Genomic DNA, 20,670 nt, shown 5'->3' on the forward strand with positions numbered 1-20,670 from the left:
TGAGGTCCAGTCTGAAGCCAGGAGTAGGGACGGTAATCCTCATCTCCGTTGTGGGTAGGAGGACCCCAGCTCCTTGAACCCATGTGTGCTTCCTCCCAGCAGCTGCATCAGGAGCAATTTGAAATCAAAAGTGAATCGAGGACTTGAATCTAGCCATTCCTGTATGAGATGTGGGCTTTCCAAATGTCAGGCACTTGGCCAGGTGCCCACTCCCTTCAGACTTTAAGCCCTTTGGTTTTAGTATTGAGATGTAAACTGAAGCTAGGTCCATATCTAGCTGTACAATTCCAGGGATAGTTGTAACCTGATTAAAAAATCCTTTGGGTTCTGAGTCATGGACCAGAAAAATAATTTGTTCAATATATACTGGATAAATTTAGTATGGATTGACATCATGTTACATGCCTTTAAAATTACAGTGAGTCATAAAGTCAAGTCGAGTTGCACAGAAATCTTAGCTTCTTTCATTTTCTTTTTTGTTCTTTATTTGTCCCGATAGCCTCACTGAGTCCCCATTCAAAGTTCGTTTGGAAAAACTCAGTTTAAGAAAAAAGAAGCTGGATGAAGACCTGCAACTGTACCAGACACCTCTGGAACTCAAATTAAAACATAGTACTGTCAATGTGGATGAGCTGTGTCCTCTCTTTGTCCCCAGTCCTGGAGTTGACATCATTCATGACTATGCAAATTGGGTTAAGGAAGCATCCAGAGACCTAATGGAATCACAAAGTAAGTATGTAGCGTGCTTGCCCTCCTTAGCTTCCAACAGTGCAGGTCATGGCATATGTTCATAGGAGGACAAATGTCTTCACACCAGTATAATAGTTTGTAGTTGCCTGTAATTGAGTTGGAATAAGCTGAATCCCAAGCAAGAAAGCTGTTACTGCTCAGTTATTATCATTTTTTGAAAAAAAGATTTATTTATTTTTATTACAAAATCAGATTTACGGAGAGGAAGAGAGACAGAGAGGGTGATCTTCCATCTGATGGTTTACTACCCAAGTGAGCGCAACAGCTGGTGCTGCGCTGATCTGAAGCCAGGAGCAAGGAACTTTCTGCAGGCCTCCCACGCAGGTGCAGGGTCTCAAGGCTTTGGGCTGTCCTCGACTGCTTTCCCAAGCCACAAGCAGGAAGCTGGATGGGAAGTGGAGCTGCTGGGATTAGAACTGGCGCCCATATGGGATTTCATCGCATTCAAGGCAAGAACCCTAGGCACTAGGCCACCACGCTGGGCCCTCAGTTATTATTTTTTAATCTGTGAAACTCTTCCCGCACTAAATCCTACATCTTCCTTGTGCAACTCAAAACTCAATGTTTCCTAAAAACTTTGTTAAAATGTCCATTACTCATTTCTCCCCTTTTACCTTCCTGTGTATATTCTTACCATCATTTTCTGAACAGTTTTTAATTTAATACCTTTGTATTTCAAACAGTGGAAAGCCTATATATTACACATGCTTAGGAAATCCTTGTTACTGGGCCTGAAGGGCAGCCTAGTGCCTAAAGTCCTTGACTTGCACGTGCTAGGATCCCACACGAGCGCTGGTTCTAATCCCAGCAGCCCCACTTCCCATCCAGCTCTGCTTGTTACCTGGGAAAGCAGTCAAGGACGGGCCAAAGCCTTGGGACTCTGCACCCGCCAGCGAGACTCAGAAAAGCCTCCAGGCTCCTGGTTTTGGATTGGCTCAGATCAAAAGTGGAACATCTGACTGGAACTGGTATTTGTTTTGTGATGCTGGTTCTAGGACACTATAGCTTAGTTTGGAGTTGGGTTGTGATCGAATTGAATATGTTTGAATCCCGAGTTTGCTACATATTACCTGTAATTTAAATGCTGAAATCTCCATGTCTCCATTTAATAAACCATGAAATGAAATGATCTAGCATTTTAACAGGCATGTTAAGCATTTTAGCATGTTTGTTAAAATTAGTTTATTCCTGGGCCACCGTGATACCCTAGTGGCTAAATCCTCATGTTGCTATCTCCAGTATTCCATATGGGTGTGTCCTAACTGCTCTACTTGCAATCTGATGGAGGCTCCTGGCTTCAGATCAGCTCAGCTCCCACCGTGGCAGCCAGCAAGTGAACCATTAGATAGAAGATCTCTGTCTCTCTCACTCACTCTGTCCTCCTCTCTTTATTTTAAAATAAAAATACCTGGAAAATAATTTTTTAATCTTTTAAGAAAAATGGCTTTTATCTATTTGAAAGGCAGATTTATAGAAAGAAGGACAGATCTTCCAGATCTTTCCTCTGATGGTTCACTCCCTGGCCACAACAGCCAGAGCTGACTTGATCTTAAGCTAGAAGCCAGGAACTTCTCTCTGGGTCTCCCACATGAGATGCCAGTGGTGCTTGCTAAGGATAAGCTTGTGGAGCTAATACATCAGCCTCCAAAGAATTTTTAAAATTTATTTATTTATTCACTGATTCATTGTGATGGGAGAAAGGAAGTACTCTCCAAATCTCCGTAACAGCCAAAGTTAGGCCGAATCAAAGTGAAGAATCAACTCAGTTCTGGTCAAACGTGGCTGGCCCAGATGAGCCCTTACCTGCTGCCTCCCAGGGTTCGCATTAGCAGGAAGCTAGAATTGGAACAAAGGTGGGACTCAAATTCAGGCACTCAGGTGGGGGTGTGCATATCCCAACAACATCTTAACTGCTAAGCCAATCCCCAGCTCCTGGCCCACTCACTCTGTTTACATAAGATGTTCCAATCAACATGTAAAACTATGTCAGCAGAAGGAAAGAATAAGGCCTTACATATTTTTAGAGCCCTTTATGTGTGCTGCAGTGGGACAGCAGTAGCAGCATCCCATATAGGTGCTGGTTAATGTCCTGGCTGCTAACTTCCAGTCCAGCTTTCTGTGGCCTGGGAAAGCAACGGAGGATGGCCCAATGTCTTGGGACTCTGCACCCGTATGAGTGACTCAGAGGTACCTCCTGACCCCTGGCTCCTGGCTTTAGATCAGCTTAACCCTGTAGCTAGTCAATCTCTAGATCTGCCTTCCAAATAAAAATAAATAAATCTTTAAATGGAAAGATTGTTTGTTTACAAGGGAGAATTATAAAGGGGGAAATGCAGAAAGGGAGAAATCTTTCATCCACTGGTTGATTCCCTAACCATCCTCTGGCCAGGGCTGGTCCAGGCTGAAGCCAGGAGCCAGGCACTTCATCCAGTTCTCCCACATGTTCCAGCCTCTGGTACTTGGACTGTTCTCCACTGCTTTCCCAGACACATTAACAGGGAATTGGATTGGAAGCAGAGTAAGTGAGACTCAAACCAGAAGCCACATGGTACACTGGCACAGTAGGCAGCAGCTTCACCCACTTTGCAACTGTACTTTCCTCTACATTTCATAGAAGTGTTTCATGGACAGAATTTGACCAAATTACAGTAGCTCTGCCTCTTCCATCTGATAGTTAGTAACCATAGTTTCACATAATAAGAGAATTTGTTTAAACTTGTTTGACGGAACATGGAGTTTTTTCATGTAATTATCATATAAATAGGATGAGCAAGCAGTTATTTGCCTCTGCAGCTTGTAAGAGAAAGGTGAGTGGAGGTGGAGACACATTCAGGATAATTATTTTAGGTTGTGATTTGTGGTATTTAGTACTTTGTTTTTGCATCACAGTTTGTGTTTAATTCTCTCAGGTTATTGTAAGAATTGATGTCTTAGCATTGCTTTCCTGTTCTTTTAGTTGTGAAGCACTGGAGCCTGACATGGACATTATGTGAAGCCCTTTGGGGCCATCTGAAGGAACTTGACAGCCAGCTGGATGAGCCCAGTGAATACATTCAAATTCTGGAGCGACGAAGAGCTTTCTCTCGCTGGTTGTCCCACACTGCTGCTCCTCAGATTGAAGAAGAAGTCTCCTTAACTCACAAAGACAACCCTGTGGAGGCTGTCTTTAGCTACCTCACAGGCAACAGAATCGGAGAGGCCTGTTCCCTAGCCCAGCAGTCAGGTGAGGCATCTGGCTCTCCTGGGCCAGTGTCTGTTACCTGCTTACTGTCCCCTGCCGCTGCTTGTAGGTTTGGCATCTGTCTTCTGACTTCCTAGGAAGAATATCGTTTCTTCCAGAATGGAGATCCTGTCTTCTTTTTTGTTTAATGTCTCTCCACAATGGTAAACATGAAATTAACTTACTTAAAATTATTTTACTTTTAGGTTGCATTATAAATTAGAAGATACAGAAAAGCAAAAAAAAAAAAAAGATAAAAAGCAGACAGATCCTGTGACTAGAATGAACATTTTATTTATTTATTTATTTATTTATTTTTTATTTTTTTATTTTTATTTATTTATTTTTTTGATGGTCAAAGCCGAAGTTTATTAGTGGCATCAGACTTTATACACTGAGGGCCCTATAGGATAAGGGAGGAAGTATTGAGTTTATCAACAAAACCATCAATGCTTTTTTTGGAACTCCTTTTGTCTTGTATATTCCACCAGGTGTTCTCATATACATACTGTCCACTCAACTGTTCTTTTTTTTTTTTTTTATGCTAAATAGCAAGTTCAAGTTCAGTTGAGATTCTTTCATTGCAAGCATATACCAAGCATAAAGTCCAGCATCTTATTGTCCAGATAAGTTCAACGGTTAGAATGAACATTTTAAATGCATGTTTAAAAAAGGCTACTTAGGTCATTTCCTTTGTAATATACAAAGGTATGTGCACATGGAACATTTGCCTATAAACTTTTCAGAGATGGTGTACTATTTTCACATTCTATTTTTTGTTTTTTTAACTCTATGCTTTAATTTTATTTTTGATACTTTTTACATAGTTCAGAGGGATGTATGCCCATGTGGGTCTCTTTAGGGTAGGCAGGGACAGGCATGGAGGAAAGTGGGTTGGACAGATATCAGTCTTTGTTTTATTTAGTTAGTTAGTTAGTTAGTTTCCAACCTGTGTTCTCAGGGAACTAGGGAGAGGGCCACTCCTTGTTGTCAAACCACATCAGCACCTGGGTATGAGAGATAGTCCATTGGTGACACCCTTACAGACCCCCATGTATGGAAGAGTTCTGAGAGTATTGAGTGGTTTTGATAATCTTTGAGACATTGGGGTTTTTTTTCTCCAGGGTTGAGAGGCAGCTGGATTGGAAGTGGAGCTTCTAGAACTCCAATCCATGCTTATATATGGGTTCCTGACATGATAGATGGTAGTTTAACTTGCTGTGTCACAATGCCAGTCCCCATTACTGAAAAATTGTGCCTTTTTTTTTTTTTGAAAGGCAGATTTACAGAGAGAAGAGACGAAAATATTTTCTATCCCCTGCTTCACCCCCAAAAAAGCTGCAGTGTCGAAACCATAAACTTCCTCTGGGTCTCCCACATGGGTACAAGGTCGTAAGGCTTTGGGCCGTCACTGCCTTCCCAGGCCACAAGCAGGCAGCTGGATAGGAAGTGGAACAGCCAGCACAGAAATCGGCACCATAATGGATCCTGGCGCAGTCATGGCAAGGATTTAGCCACTGAACCATTGTTTCAGGCCCTCAAAACCCATTTGCAGTGATCACTAGAATAATAGTTAGGTAAAAGAAACTTTATAGAAATTGTGAACACAATCAATTTACTTAGCCTGATACCTAACCAACAAGAAGAAAGATTCCAAATCAGTAACTGAAGTGTACACCTGAAGAAATGAAAAATGAAAGAATTAAGCCGAATTATGGCAAAGAAAGAAACAGTTCTTAAGCACTTAGGAAATCATAAATACATGATATCTGGTTATAAAACAAAACTGTGGTGGGCCTGGCACGATAGCATAGTGGCTAAAGTCCTCACCTTGAACGCACCGGGAACCCATATGGGCGCTGGTTCTAATCCCGGCAGCTCCACTTCCCATCCAGCTCCTGCCTGTGGCCTGGGAAAGCAGTCGAGGACAGCCCAAAGCCTTGGGACCCTGTATCCGCATGGGAGACCTGGAAGAGGTTCCTGGTTCCTGGCTTCAGATTGGTGCAGCATCGGCCGTTGCGGCTCACTTGGGGAGTAGATCATCGGACAGAAGATCTTCCTCTCTGTCTCTCCTCCTCTGTGTATATCTGACTTTGTAATTAAAAACAACAACAACAAACTGGTGCTGGCATTTTGGTATATTTCATTAAGATACCACCTGCGATGTTGACATACCGAATGGGCACCAACAGCTGCTCTGCTTAGATCCAGATTCCTGCTAATGTTCTGGGAAAGTAGTAAAAGTAGGCCCCAATGATTGAGCTCCTGCGCTCCCATGTAGGAGACCTGGATGAAGTTCCTAGCTTTGACCTGGTACTGAAACCCTCTGAGGAGTGAAACAGCAGATGGAAGAGTTAGCTCAATCACTCTCTGTCTCTGTAACTCATCATTTCAAATAAAATCTTTTAAAAACAAACTATGGAAATCCATAGTTTAACTTTCACGTAATAGTGAAAAACTGGATTTGCTAGACAGGAATCTGCATTTCCATGCAGTGGAATCAATAGTGTTGCGAAATCAGGCAGGAAAAAGAACCATACATCATACAAATTAAAACAGAAGGGATAGAGGATCAGCACTGTGGCGTGATGAATAAAGTCGCTGCCCACAGTGCGAAGCATCCCATTTGCCAGCTCAAGTCTTGGCTGCTCCCCTTCAGTTCCAACTCTTTGCTTACGGCTTGAGAAAATAATGGAGAATGGTTCAAGGCTTTGGACCCTGAATCCACATGGGAGACCCAAAAGAGTCCCCCCCCCCCCCCCGGCTCCTGGCTTTGGATGGGACAAGTTGTAGCCCTCAGGAAACATATGGTGACCATATGGGGAGTGAGGCAGTACGTGGAAAATGCCTCTTTTGCTCTCTTTCTCTGTTAATGTGCCTTTCAAATAAAATAAAATGGATCTAAAAAATAGAGCCTTAGCTTTGAGATGAAAGATTTAGCTCCCAGGATGATAATCTTTAATTATCAAAACACTGATCCCATAAAAACAAAAGAAAAATACTGACTGTGAGGTGGTCTGAGATAGACTAATAAAAGGAAGACGTGAGCATTTTATGCAGCAGTTAGGTGGTATGCAGAACACCTATGTTCCATTTCAGATTGCTTATTTCAAGTCTCGGCTCTGCTTCTTACCTCTACTTACTCCGAAAGGTAGCAGGTGATAGCTGGAGTACTTTGTCCCATTGTCACTTTCACCAGAGATCTGTGTTGAATTTTGGGTACCTGATTTTGCCTTTGTCCAGTCCAGGCTATTGTGGACATTAGGAGAGGGAACCAGTGGATGGAAGATCTTCCTGTGTCTCTGCCTTACAAATACAAGTTGAGGGTTGGGGGAAATACATAGACGTTGAGTTTGTGTACCAAGCACACATCTTAGTTTTCCTGTAGATTTAGGTTTCCCATTTCTTCATGTCACTGGGTAAAACATTCTAGTTTGCCATGCTTTCATTCATTTTACAGAAAAAAAAAATTTAGGGTTACAGAAGTAGTTCATCTCTCTGTTCAGTCTGTAAATAATTTTAAGATAAGTTACACACCAGATTTTCTACCCAAACAGAAAATGGTAAGTTATTCATCAGTATCTTTTGTCCTATTACAGGAAACCATCTTGGGTGCTTCTTCCTTCCTAAGGAATTTAGCAGGAAGTGCTTGTATGTCTGTAACTTAGTACTCAGTCAAGGTATTTCTGTTCTCTTTAGGTGACCATCGCCTTGCCCTTCTTTTATCTCAGCTGGTGGGTAGCCAGTCTGTCCGGGAGCTGCTCACCATGCAGCTCGTCGATTGGCACCAACTCCAAGCTGACTGCTTCATCCAGGATGAGAGGCTGCGCATATTTGCCCTGTTAGCTGGAAAACCGGTATCATCATCTTTTACCACAAATTCAAAGTGTTTGAGATTGAGGCAAAAAGCTATCTTTATAAATAACACAATATTAAGTGTAACTGGGAAATCTGTTTTTCACTATAAATACTGTCTTTTTTTTTTTTTTCCAATAAAAAGGTTTTTTACTTTTTATTGGAAAGGCAGATATAAAGAGAGGAGGAGAGACAGAGAGGAAAATGGTTCACTCCCCAAGTGGCCAGAACAGCTGGAGTGGAGCCAATCCAAAGCCAGGAACAACTTCTGGATCTCCCATGCAGGTGCAGGGTCCTAAAGCTTTGGGCCATCTTCAATTGCTTTCCCAGGCCACAGGCAGGGAGCTGGATGGGAAGTGGGCTGCCAGGATTAGAACCGGCGCCCTTATGGGATCCTGGTGCGTTCAAGGCTAAGACTTTAGCCGCTAGGCTACTGCGCAGGGCCCTATTTTTCACTATAAATATTTTTTTTTTAGATTTATTTATTTTTATTACAAAGTCAGATATACAGAGGAGAGACAGAGAGGAAGATCTTTCGTCTGATGATTCACTCCCCAAGTGACCACAACGGCCAGTGCTGCGCTGATCTGAAGCCAGAAGCCAGGAGCTCTTCCAGATCTCCCATGCGGGTGCAGGGTCCCAAAGCTTTGGGCCACCCTCGACTGCTTTCCCAGGCCACAAACAGGGAGCTGGATGGGAAGTGGTGCTGCCAGGATTAGAACCGGCACCCATACGGGAATCCCAGTGCGTTCAAGGTGAGGACTTTAAGCCACCAGGCCCCACTATAAATATTTTTAACGGCAGTCATCTGTTGCTTTGAACATCTAGTGCTGCAGAAATTAAAACTTTCAAATTCATCATTTTTCATATTATAGTGATAGTTTACATGATTTCTCTATTAATATGTAATCATTTTTTTATGAGCATAGTTCAAGGGAAGGCTTGAAATACATGCATATCGGAGATATTGAAACTGCATTGTGGTGCCCGGCGGCGTGGCCTAGTGGCTAGGCCTAGTGGCTAAAGTCCTCTCCTTGAATGCCCCGGGATCCCATATGGGTGCCGGTTCTGGTCCCGGCGGCCCCACTTCCCATCCAGCTCCCTGCTTGTGGCCTGGGAAAGCAGTCGAGGACAGCCCAAAGCCTTGGGACCCTGCACCCGCGTGGGAGACCCAGAAGAGGTTCCTGGCTTCTGGCTTAGGATCGGCGCGTACAAGCCGTTGTGGCTCATTTGGGGAGTGAATCATCGGACGGAAGATCTTCTTCTCTGTCTCTCCTCCTCTCTGTATATCTTACTTTGCAATAAAAATAAAACTGCATTGTGGGACCATTACAATAGTATGGTGGTTAATGTCCTCGCCTGAAGCAAAGACCTTCATCTTGTTCTTCCACATGGCTTGCAGGGGCCCAGACATTCAAGCCATCTTCCACTGCTTTTCCCAAGCCATTAATGAACTACTATATCAGAAGTGGAGCAGCCTGCACATGAACTCGCACCCACTTGGGATGTCAGTGTTAAATGCTGTGGCTTTACCCACTATGCCTCCTCATTGCTAACCCATATGTTTCAAATTGAATCTATGACAATTTTATTTTTATTTGATAGGCAGAAAAATCCTTCTTACATTTGCTACTTCAGAGTTGACTTAATCCAGTTATCTGTTGCTGCCTACTTCTGATTATCTTCTAAAAACCAACTTCTAGACATAAAGCACGCAATCAGAATTTATGTTCATCATTAACTTGTAGAAGCTAACACCTGTGTATGATGAGAAGATCTGTATTTTAAGCAGCATTCGTCTCAAAACACTGATTGGATTACCAGACTCTGTATTTTATGTTTGGATAACTAATGCTGACATTTCAATTACAATATTAGTTGAATAAGTAAGTGATTTATGTACATAGGCAATCACAAGGTAAATTTTAATAGCTGTGGTGTCTGATTTTTGTGTAATCAGGTGTGGCAGCTCTCAGGACAGACACAAATCAATGTGTGCTCCCAACTGGACTGGAAACGCTCCCTGGCCGTGCATCTGTGGTATTTGCTTCCACCAACAGCCTCCATTTCGAGGGCACTCAGCATGTATGAAGAAGCATTTCAGGTATGTGTGTCCAGTAGAGCCAAGCAAGAATTCTGTTGGACATTCTGTGTTTGCAGACAAAACAGTTTATAATTTATAATACCTTTGACTAATGGCTCTTTTCTTGAGAGTACCTTAACATTGAAATGGACCTGGAACTTGACCCTTTAGCCCTGCTTCTATATAAAGTTCCCCTTGAATTTCACCAGGTGTGTAAGTTCACTGAGTTCACTTTGACTGTTGCTGCTCTCCTGCCTGTACATGAGAGGATTTTTATTCCTTCCTGATGTGGTTTTATTATTTTTGAATTCCTCTGATCCACAGCCTGACCTCATGTTTACTTTAGACTCAGATTAGCAGGTTTGAGGTTTGCTTTTAAATATTTAGCCTATTTCATATTCCTTGTCACTGAAGGGTTAAAAGGATATTTGTATGTGATTTCTTTGTTTTTTGTTTTATGAGAGGCAGGGAGATGCAGGGTCTGTCATCTGTTGCTCATTCCTAGAATGTCCGCAGTGGCTGGGACTGGGCGGGGCTTATGCCAGAAGTCAGGAGCTCACCTGCCTCTCCTAAGTGGGTGGCAGAAACTCAAATTCTTGTTCTGTTACCTCCCGTGATCTGCAGTGGCAGGAAGCTGGAATCAAACTGAGAACACTTATTGAGACAGGCACTTTCAGTATGAGGTGTGAGCATCTTAACTGTTGGTCTAGCTCCCTGCATTCATTTCTGATTCCATTGAAGGAGAGAAATAGAAATATAATATATCTTTTTGTTTACTTCCTGCTTACCACAAGCGGTTAGGACTGAACCATTTTGAAACCACGGGCTTTACAAGTCAATTGACAGCTTTATGGAGGTGATGGGAGCCTAAATATTTGACTGACTCCCTTCCTGGGTGTGTGTTAGCAGCAAACTATGATCAGAAATGAAGCCAGCACTGTAACCCAGGCAATCTGAAAAGCGTGTGGGTGCCCTTTTTTTTAAAGAAATTTGTTCCTTTTTTTTTTTTTTTTTAAGATTTATTGATTTTTATTTGAAAGCCAGATATACAGAGAAGAAGATCCTCCATCCATTGATTCACTCTCCAGGCAGCCGCATCAGTTGGAGCTGCGCCGATCTGAAGTCAGGAGCCCGGATCCTGGAGCCTCTTCCAGTCTCCCACATGGGTGCAGGGTCCCAAGGCTTTGCGCCGTTCTCTCCTGCTTTCCCAGGCCACAAGTGGGGGAGCTGGATGGGAAGCAGGACTGCCAGAATCAGAACTGGCATCCATATGGGATCCCGGTGTGTGCAAGAGAAAGACTTGAGCCGATAGTCTACTGCACCGGTCCCCCGGTAGCATCTTATGTGTTGCACCAAATGCCCTCTCTTGCTATTATTTTCAGGACTATGATTTCTTCATTAGTTCTATCCACAATTTTTATAGAAAGTTGGGGAGTAGGAGGGATGCAGGTATTTGGCCTTGTGTTTAAAAATGCTGTTTGGACCACCTACATATTGTATCACTGCCTGAATTTGAGATCTGTCTCCCCTCTGATTCCAGTTTCCAGATAATGTTTACCTCAGGAGGCAGTAGTGATGAATGAAGTAGCGGGGTCGCTGCTATACATGTGTGAGACTCGGATTGCATTCCCAGCTATTGACTTTGGCTATTGTACTGTTGTAGTCATTTGTGGAGTAAACCAGCAAACAAGAGTGTATCTTTAAAAGGATTGTGGCAGGGCCCAGTGCCATGGCCTAGTGCCTAAAGTCCTAAGCTTGAATGTGCCCGGATCCCATATGGGCGCCAGTTCTTATCCTGGCAGCCCTGCTTCCCATCTAGCTCCCTGCTTGTAGCCTGGGAAAGCAGTCGATGACAGCCCAAAGCCTTGGAACCCTGCACCCGCGTGGGAGACCCAGAAGTTGTTCCTGGCTTCTGGCTTCAGGTTGGCTCATTTCCAGCTGCTGCAGCCACTTGGGGAGTGAACCAACAGACAAAAGATCTCTCCTTGTCTCTGTATGTCTCCTTTCCAATAAAAATAAATAAAATGTTTTAAAAAATAAAATTAAAAAGACAGTATGTCGGGGCTCGGCAGCGTGGCCTAGTGGCTAAGGTCCTCGCCTTGATCCCATATGGCTGCTGGTTCTAATCCCGGCAGCTCCACTTCCTCTCTGTCTCTTCTCCTCTCAGTGTATCTGACTTTGTAATAAAAATAAAATAAATCTTTAAAAAAAAAAAAAAGACAGTATGTCATTGACCAAACATGGGTTAAAATCCTGGAATTAGGAGTAGACATTAGTCACAACTGTTAAGATACCACTTGTAATATGCCCTCATTGTGTATTAGAGTGCTTGGGTTGGAATCCCTGACACCACCCTAGATTCCAGTTTCCTCTTAAGCATACTTTTTCAATGCAGCAAATTATGTGTCAGGTACTGGTGCTCCCGACACCAATCTGGGGGATTCAGGTTTAGTTTCCCCACTTTGCTGACACCATCCCAGCCTTTTTGGTTGCTTGAATTGTAAACCATTTTATGTTAGATGAATCTGCCTTTCAGATAAATGAAGTGGATTTTGTTTTTGTTAAATACTTATTTTTTGGGAAGATATATTTAAAGAGAAAAATCCTCCATCTGCTGATTGACCTCCCAAATAGCTACAATGGCCATAGCTGAGCCAATCCAAAGCCAAGCCTAGATAAAGTGAAGTGTTTTAATAATGCTTAAAAAGGGCCTGTTTGATGACACTGACATTCCATGTTAAATTGCTGGTTTAAGTCCAGTCCAGCTTCCTGCTAATTTGGCTGAGAAAGCAGTAAGTGATAGCCCCCCTGCCTCCTATGAGAGACTCAGTGACTGGCTCCTGATCAAGCACATGCTCCACCTTTCACATAAATCTGTTTGTTTTGGTTTGGTTCTTGTTTTGTTATAGAAAGTGGAAGAGACAGAGATGTTCTGTCCATTGGTTCACAATCCAAGTGGGCCATACAGGCCAGAGCTGGGCCACTCAGAAGCAAGGAGCTAGAAGTCAGGAGGACAGAGACCAGGATAACAAAAAGAACTTTTCATCAGCTAATTCACTCCAAACACCAGGTAGTCCAGGCTGAAGCCAGGAGCAGGAAGCTCCCGCAGGGTCTCCCACATGAATGGCCAGGTTAACTGGGTCATCCCAGTCACTTCACTAGGGAGTTGGATTGACAGTGGAGGAGCCTAGACTGAAACCAGTGTTGCCACATAGAATGCCAGCCCATGCTGTCCTACAATGCTGGCATCTGTTACATCTTTGTTTCCTTTTTAAATATTTGAAAGACACATTTTTTAGAGAGACAGCAAGAAAAAGGTCTTTCATCTGCTGGTTCACTCCCCAAAAGTTCCTGATGCTAAAGCTCAGCCAATCTGTAGTTGGGAGTCAGGAGCTTTTTCCAGATCTCACACATGGGTTGCAGGGGCCCAAAGGCTTGAGACACCATCCATTGCTTTCCCAGGCCGTAAGCAAGGAGTTGGGATCAGAAGTTGAGCAGCCAGGACACAAATCACCAGCCTTATGGTTGCTGGCACCACAGATGGTGGATTAGTGTGCTGTGCCACTGCACCTGCCCCTATCACATTATTCTTAATGCAGATACCTAAGTAATTAAGATGTGGTAGCATCTAGTGAAATAGGTTAACTACTGACACATTGATTTGATTCTTTTCTTCAGAATACTTCCGAGGGTGACAGATATGCCTGCTGTCCACTTCCTTCCTACCTGGAGGGTGCTGGCTGTGTGGTAGAGGAGGAGGAGCGCGACTCATACAGACCACTTCGAGACGTCTGCTTTCACCTTCTAAAGCTGTATAGTGACAGGTAAACTAAAGCCATTGCCGTGTTGTCACGTGGGAGGTGTTTGAGCTGCCAGGGAGTCCCGTTCCTGATCCTTTTCATTTCAGAAACCGCTGAATTACTGTGGGTCTTATAAGAGTTGAGTAGAAGGAGCATGAGACTAGAATTAGAAAAGTCTAAAAAATCTCATTGAAACTTAATATTATTAGCTTATAGCAAAGGATGTACTTTGATAACTTTTGTTAGAAGTGTCACAGTGGGGCCAGGCGGCATGGCCTAGCGGCTAAAGTCCTCGCCTTGAAAGCCCCGGGATCCCATATGGGCACCGGTTCTGATCCCGGCAGCTCCACTTCCCATCCAGCTCCCTGCTTGTGGCCTGGGAAAGCAGTTGAGGACGGCCCAAAGATTTGGGACCCTGCACCCGCATGGGAGACCCGGAAGAGGTTCCAGGTTCCCGGCTTCGGATCGGCGCGCACCAGCCCGTTGCGGCTCACTTGGGGAGTGAATCATCGGACGGAAGATCTTCCTCTCTGTCTCTCCTCCTCTGTGTATATCTGGCTGTAATAAAATGAATAAATCTTTAAAAAAAAAAAAAAAGAAGTGTCACAGTGTAGCTATTGTGAACAACCAGGATAATATTGCTATTCTCCTCCTTCACAGAAATCTCTTACCCTGTTGTGCAGTCAGTCCCCACCCCTTGGCTTCTTAATACTGTAGATATGTTTTCACTGTTCTAGCTTTATGTTTTAAAGATTTATTTCATAGTTATTGGGAAGCAAGATATACAGAGAGGAAGCAAGATGTTACATCCACTGATTCATTCCCCAAGTGACTGCAGTGGCTGGAGCTGAGCCAATTTGAAGCCAGGAGTGATTTTTTGTTTTGTTTTGTTTTAATATTATTTAATTATTTGGTTATTAATATTATTTAATTATTTAATATTATTTTGATTATCTTTACATAGTTGATTAGGGCACAAAGGGTCAAGGGCTTTAGGAAAGTAAGATCATTGTTTCCACATTCTCTCTGTCTCTTTTTTTCCCCTGTATCTGGGATAAAGGAAGAAGCCCCACCCAACCTCCCACCCGTCCCAGGGTCCCCAACCTGGGGCATGCTCCGAGGGCACTGCTCAAGTGGTTTTCATAGCTCAGCAGTTCTGAATTGCTGCCAATCTGATGATGCATGATAAAATCTCTTCAGAATCCACTGGCTGACATAGTCCACCTTAGAGTCTCTGTTTGCCCAGATTTTCCTTGCCAGCACATGGCTGGGGCATTGATTGATTTGTTCTGTCCTCCGTCCTCTGTTATGGTACCAGGTGTCCTCTGCAGGTTCCTATGGACTGGCATATGCTTCATGTGCATCTTGAAACCAGGAATTTCTTTGGAATCTCTGACATGGGTGACAGCCCAGACACTTAAACCATCTCATCTGTCTTCCACTGCTTTACCAGGCCTGTTAGTAGAGTTGGATTGGAATTAGAGCAGTCAGGACTCAAACCAGTACCTAAATGGGATGCTGGTATTGCACACCATGGCTTAAACTGTTTGTCTCAGCACTACTACCTGGTAATGTTAACTCTTAAAACATTTCTCTTTTGCAGACATTATGATCTCAACCAGCTATTGGAGCCTCGAAGCATAACAGCAGATCCTTTGGACTACCGCCTAAGCTGGCATCTGTGGGAGGTGCTGCGGGCGCTTAATTATACCCATCTCTCCGAGCAGTGTGAGGGTGTGCTACAGGTCAGTTATGCAGGCCAACTGGAAAGCGAAGGGCTCTGGGAGTGGGCCATCTTTGTCCTCCTGCATATTGAGAACTCAAGGTAAGAATTTGCTGACCCCACTGCATATGTCTAGCACTATAGACAAAGGGCAAAAGGTCTTTTAGAATTTAGTTCAGCAATAATTGCTTAGAATGTTTGTTAAATTGAACCGTATATTAAACATCAAGAAAGTTAAACTCTTAACCTATATCATCTGTATGCATGTAAACCAATTAAAAGTGAAACTATTTTTTTTTTTTTTTTTTTTTTTTTTTTTAATGTTCATTACAAAGATGAAGGGATAAAGATTGTTGACCCATGTGGGCCAGTGGTAGGAATGAAATTGAAGGGGGAGTGGTGAGAGTGTGTCCATGGAGGGAGGGGTAAGAGTGAAGAAGGTGCACCAGCTCCTTGTTCTCAGACTGCATTTGAGTCAGGAGATGGAGATGGTTTTGTTGTTTTTGTTTTTGTTTTTAAAGTGAGGCTAAAATTATCACAAGGCATCTCAGTGGTCTCACAAGGGAAAAGAGATCTTTGTGAACTTCCAGGATGAGGGAAAGTCTTTCTAGAGAAAATGTATAAAATTGGAATAGGGAATAAAGTGGAAATGAAATACATTCTTTACTAGGGCAACATAGCATTGCTTGGTCTCTGGCCATCTCTTGCCACCACCAGCACTGTGCTTACCAACTCACCTTTGTGCTCAGGTGTACGAAAGACAAATGGTGTTTCTAGTATGGTTGAATAAGATAAGGTAGAGGGTTTTGGGTTTTGGGTTTTGTTCATGATAGTCATAATAATTAAGCTCAGTTTATGCCACAGTGAACCAGGGAGATAAACATAAACTCTTACAATCTCTTGTTATGGATAAGCAATCCAGTACACAGAGATTAACTTGCAGAAGGGTATACCGCTAGTAAATGGCAGAATGACTTTTCCAACTTACTAAAAGTTTCTGCTCTTAATTAGTGCTGCATTGCTGTAATGGTATAGAATCGCACCTGCTTCAGTTCTGCATCCACCGTGTGTTTTTATGCATGACCTGTTAGCTCCTTCTGTCGGCTAGTTGTATAGTTAAAGGAGTAGAAGGTATAAAAAAAAAACAGAAAGCCTCTGGCACAGCCTTCCCTTTAAGCATATTTTATTTGCACTTTCCACTTAGAGGAAGTGAAATAACTCCAGAGCATTGCTTTGAGTTTATTAAAACATACTAATGGAAGATTTTTCATGGTAAAACTGCTGGCTGGTAGGATGACTAATGTTTCAGAGATGGATATGGGGAAGTAGATCCTGTTTCCTGAAAAGGAGTATTAAAAAGGAGACGGTTTTTGAGAGTATTTGAATAGCATTGGATTTCCAAAAAGAGACTAAGGTGTGGGAGATAATTTTAATATGAAATTGAAATTAGTAGTCCTTTTGACCCAGACCAGGGCTTTCATGTAGATGTGAAGAGACTGAAATAGGAATGCCTATGGTTTGAGAAAAGAAACAAAAACTTGGTAGAGTCCTTCGCTTTAGAAACTGCCGTGTTTACATGAACAAGCTGAGGGAGAAAGGGAAGCTCCTTCTCAGTGGCGACAGGGAAGGTACCAAATAGAATAAGGAAGCGATCTCAACTGAGCAAAGCCTTTGTTAGGAAGTGGTCAACCTTCAGGTGATCCACTAGGGATCAAAACCTGCAGTTGGAGAGACTGGCCCAGGTTTCAAGCTAAATCATCTTGAGAGCCTTCTGCATGATTCAGAACAGAGCTATTTCAAACTTCCCTCTTCCTATAGCATGCGCGAGAAGGCTGTCCGAGAGCTGCTTACCCGGCATTGCCAGCTGGTGGAAACGCCTGAATCTTGGGCTAAGGAGTCTTTCCTTACCCAGAAGCTTTGTGTGCCTGCTGAGTGGATTCATGAGGCCAAAGCAGTGAGAGCGCACATGGAATCTGACAAGCACTTGGAGGCCCTCTACTTATTTAAAGCTGGCCACTGGAATCGTTGCCACAAAATCGTCGTCAGACACTTAGCTTCTGGTGAGTGCTGCGGCCGCCATCAGGGTGATAACCCACATTCTTCCAGTGTCTGAACACCCATGATGAGTCAGGCCTGGGTAACATGCGGTACAGACACAGCAGCCTGAATCAAACCATAGAATTTTGATTCCACAGATCAAATCTGAAGAAGAGGCCTGCCCAGGATAGGGAACAGAATGATTGTTACTACTTTCTGGAAACATACTTGATGTACACTGGTTTTACAACACTACCAAAAATAATCTGCTTGGGACCTGAAGCTAGAAATTCGTCACATTTTCCTTTGCAAAATTTCAGAATGCCTGAATTCTCAAGTTTTGCCCAGCATTGTATCTTCATTCCTATCTTATATTTCTATCACTTTTTCTGTTCTTTTGGGAACAGTGCATTTATACAGACATGTTGCTCAATACTTTGTTTTTTTCAGATGCTATCATTAATGAAAACTATGACTACCTGAAGGGGTTCTTGGAAGATCTGGCACCTCCAGAACGCAGCAGCCTAATTCAGGACTGGGAAACATCCGGGCTTGTTTACTTGGATTATATTCAGGTCATTGAAATGCTCCACCGTATACAACAGGTACCTGACTTCCTTGGATGTCTAGTTTTTCCTATTTTCAGATCCTTAATGCTTCAGAGATGTTAAAACACCTTGTATATACTTGAAAATTGATTGGTGGACAAAACGCTGTCCTTCAAGATAGGATGAGGATAATTTATTGATAACTAATGTGCGCAGTAGGCATTCCTGACCCTTGCAGTCTTCCCTTTTCCAGACTTACTTTGAATTAGAAACTCAGAGATGAGAGAAAAAAGTAATATCAGATCAAGATGAATTCATACAGTGTTTCACATTTTTTTTATTGCAAAGCCAAATATTCAGAGAGGAGAAGACACAGAGAAGAAGATCTTCCATGTGCTGGTTCACTCCCTAAAGTGCCACAATGGCCAGAGCTAAGCTAATCTGAAGCCAGGAGCCTCTTCCTGGTCTCCCACACGCGGGTGCAGGGTCCCAAGTCTTTGGACTGTCCTCACCTGCTTTCCCAGGCCACACGCAGGGAGCTGGATGGGAAGCGGGGCAGCCAGGATTAGAACCGGTGCCCTTAGGGGAATCCCGGCACATGCAAGGACTTTAGCCACTAGGTTATTGCACTGGGCACAAAGTATAGGTTTTTTAAGTCTTCATGAAATGTCTTGTGTCAGTCTCGGTTATTTGCACATAACATAGAAAGCAATTTCGGGGTCAGTTCCATGGCTTACACATCAATCCTCCACCTTCAACACCAGCGTCCTATATGCCAGCTGTTTTCTTCTTCGTCGTCTTTTTCGTTGTCGTCTTCTCTCTTCTATCTTCTTCTAATCTATCTTTCTTCTATCTTCTTTTTCCATCTTTTTTTTTCTTCTTTTTCCATCTGCTGGTTCTCTCTCCAAATTTGGCCACAGGTGGGTGAGGGCAAATCCAAGAGTCAGGAGCTTCCTCTAGGTCTCATGTATGGATGGCAGGGTCCCATGCATTGGACCGTCAGCAGTGAACTGCATCAGAAGTAGAGCACCATGACCAACCAGTGCTAATGGGGTACTGACTGTCGCAGGAGGCAACTTTACTCAATACATGACAACACTGGCCCACAAAATGTGCTTAATGCACTTCCTCACATATACTAAATGCTTTATAAACATTGTCTGCCAGTATCTTATGGGTTCCGGTTCCTATCCCAGCTGCTCCACTTCCCATCCAGCTCCCTGCTTGTGATCTGGGAAAACAGTCGAGAACAGCCCATAGCCTGCGTCCGCATGAGAGACCCAGAAGAAGCTCCTGGCTCCTGGCTTTAGGTCGATTCAGCTCCAGCTATTGTGGCCACCTGGAGAGTCAACCAGCACTCAGAAGATCTTTCTGTCTCTTCTTCTCTCAGTTGACTTGCCAATAAAAATAAATCTTTAGGACCTGGTTTGGTGGCCTAGCAGCTAAAATCCTCACCTTGAACCCGCTGGGATCCCATATGGGTGCCAGTTCTAATCCCGGCAGCTCCACTTCCCATCCAGCTCCCTGCCTGTGGCCTGGGAAAGCAGTCAAGGACGGCCCAAAGCCTTGGGACCCTGCACCCATGTGGGAGACCTGGAGGAAGTTCCTGGCTGCTGGCTTCGGATCGGCGCAGTACCAGCTGTTGCGGCTCACTTGGGGAGTGAATCATCGGATGGAAGATCTTCCTCTCTATCTCTCCTCCTCTATGTATATCTGACTTTGCAATAAAAATAAATAAATCTTAAAAGGAAAATATTATATGCAGAGTAGCATAGTGGGTTAAGCCACTACCTACAATACTATACCATATTAGAGTACTGGTTTGAGTCCCTACTGTTCCCCTTCCCATCCAGCTCTCTGCTGGTAACCTGGGAAAATGGCCTAAATACGTGGATCCCTTCCGTATTTATGATAGTCACAGGTGGTGTTCCTAGTTTGAGGTTTCAGCCTGACCTATCCCAAACTATTTTGACTATTTGCATAGTTAATCAGCAAGTGGAAGATTAGCACGCACGCACTCTCTCTGTCTCTCTCACCCTTCCCCTCCCCTATTTCTCTACCTTGAAAATAAAACTAAAATAACTTTTTTTAACTCACAGTACATAGAGTTGAGAAGATTCTGTGTTTTAAAAAGGACTGTGAACTTGGATGCAGGAAATTTAAATTCTAGTTTGGGCTATATCACATAGGACCTATGTGCTTTTAAGAAGTCATACCATCTCTTTTAGCCCAAATTTATTTAGATGTTCATGAATGATCTAGAGACTGAGTGCAAGGTTCTACCCCATTACATTGCTCCTGTCAGTTCCTGCTGAGTGCCTGGCCCTCAACAGCCAGGCTATGTGCTGGTAGCATAGCCCTGCCAAGACGCTTTCTACTCCTCACCCCCCCGTTGTCCCAGGGTTTTCTATGCAGGGTCTGTGGATTGGGATGAAATAATGAAAAAAACATTGTGTTCTCTACATCCTTGTAGGTGGATTTCTCGGGTTATGAGCTGGAACAATTACACACCAAAGTAACTTCGCTCTGCAACCGGATAGAGCAAATCCAGTGTTACAATGCCAAGGATCGCCTTGCTCAGTCAGGTAAGCCTCTAACCTCCCTGCTTCCTGCCTGCTTCCTGTCCTGAGGATGCCTACAGCCCACCACCTCCT

The 20,670-nt window shown here is 43.5% G+C and overlaps 1 protein-coding gene across 6 annotated transcripts in view; it reads left to right on the forward strand.

Annotated features, from left to right (window-relative positions):
* The window catches only part of NUP98 (nucleoporin 98 and 96 precursor), a 103,592-nt gene that overhangs the window by 81,586 nt on the left and 1,336 nt on the right, over positions 1-20,670 (forward strand). For all 6 annotated transcript variants that reach the window (XM_058663486.1, XM_058663489.1, XM_058663487.1 and 3 more), the window contains 9 exons: positions 500-729; positions 3,707-3,973; positions 7,670-7,827; positions 9,786-9,929; positions 13,587-13,732; positions 15,312-15,533; positions 17,250-17,491; positions 17,919-18,073; positions 20,490-20,601. In XM_058663486.1, the coding sequence (XP_058519469.1) occupies positions 500-729; positions 3,707-3,973; positions 7,670-7,827; positions 9,786-9,929; positions 13,587-13,732; positions 15,312-15,533; positions 17,250-17,491; positions 17,919-18,073; positions 20,490-20,601 (1,676 nt within the window). The remainder of the gene's footprint in view (positions 1-499; positions 730-3,706; positions 3,974-7,669; positions 7,828-9,785; positions 9,930-13,586; positions 13,733-15,311; positions 15,534-17,249; positions 17,492-17,918; positions 18,074-20,489; positions 20,602-20,670) is intronic.

Source organism: Ochotona princeps, chromosome 4, assembly GCF_030435755.1.
Source record: "Ochotona princeps isolate mOchPri1 chromosome 4, mOchPri1.hap1, whole genome shotgun sequence".
Lineage (NCBI taxonomy): Eukaryota > Metazoa > Chordata > Mammalia > Lagomorpha > Ochotonidae > Ochotona > Ochotona princeps.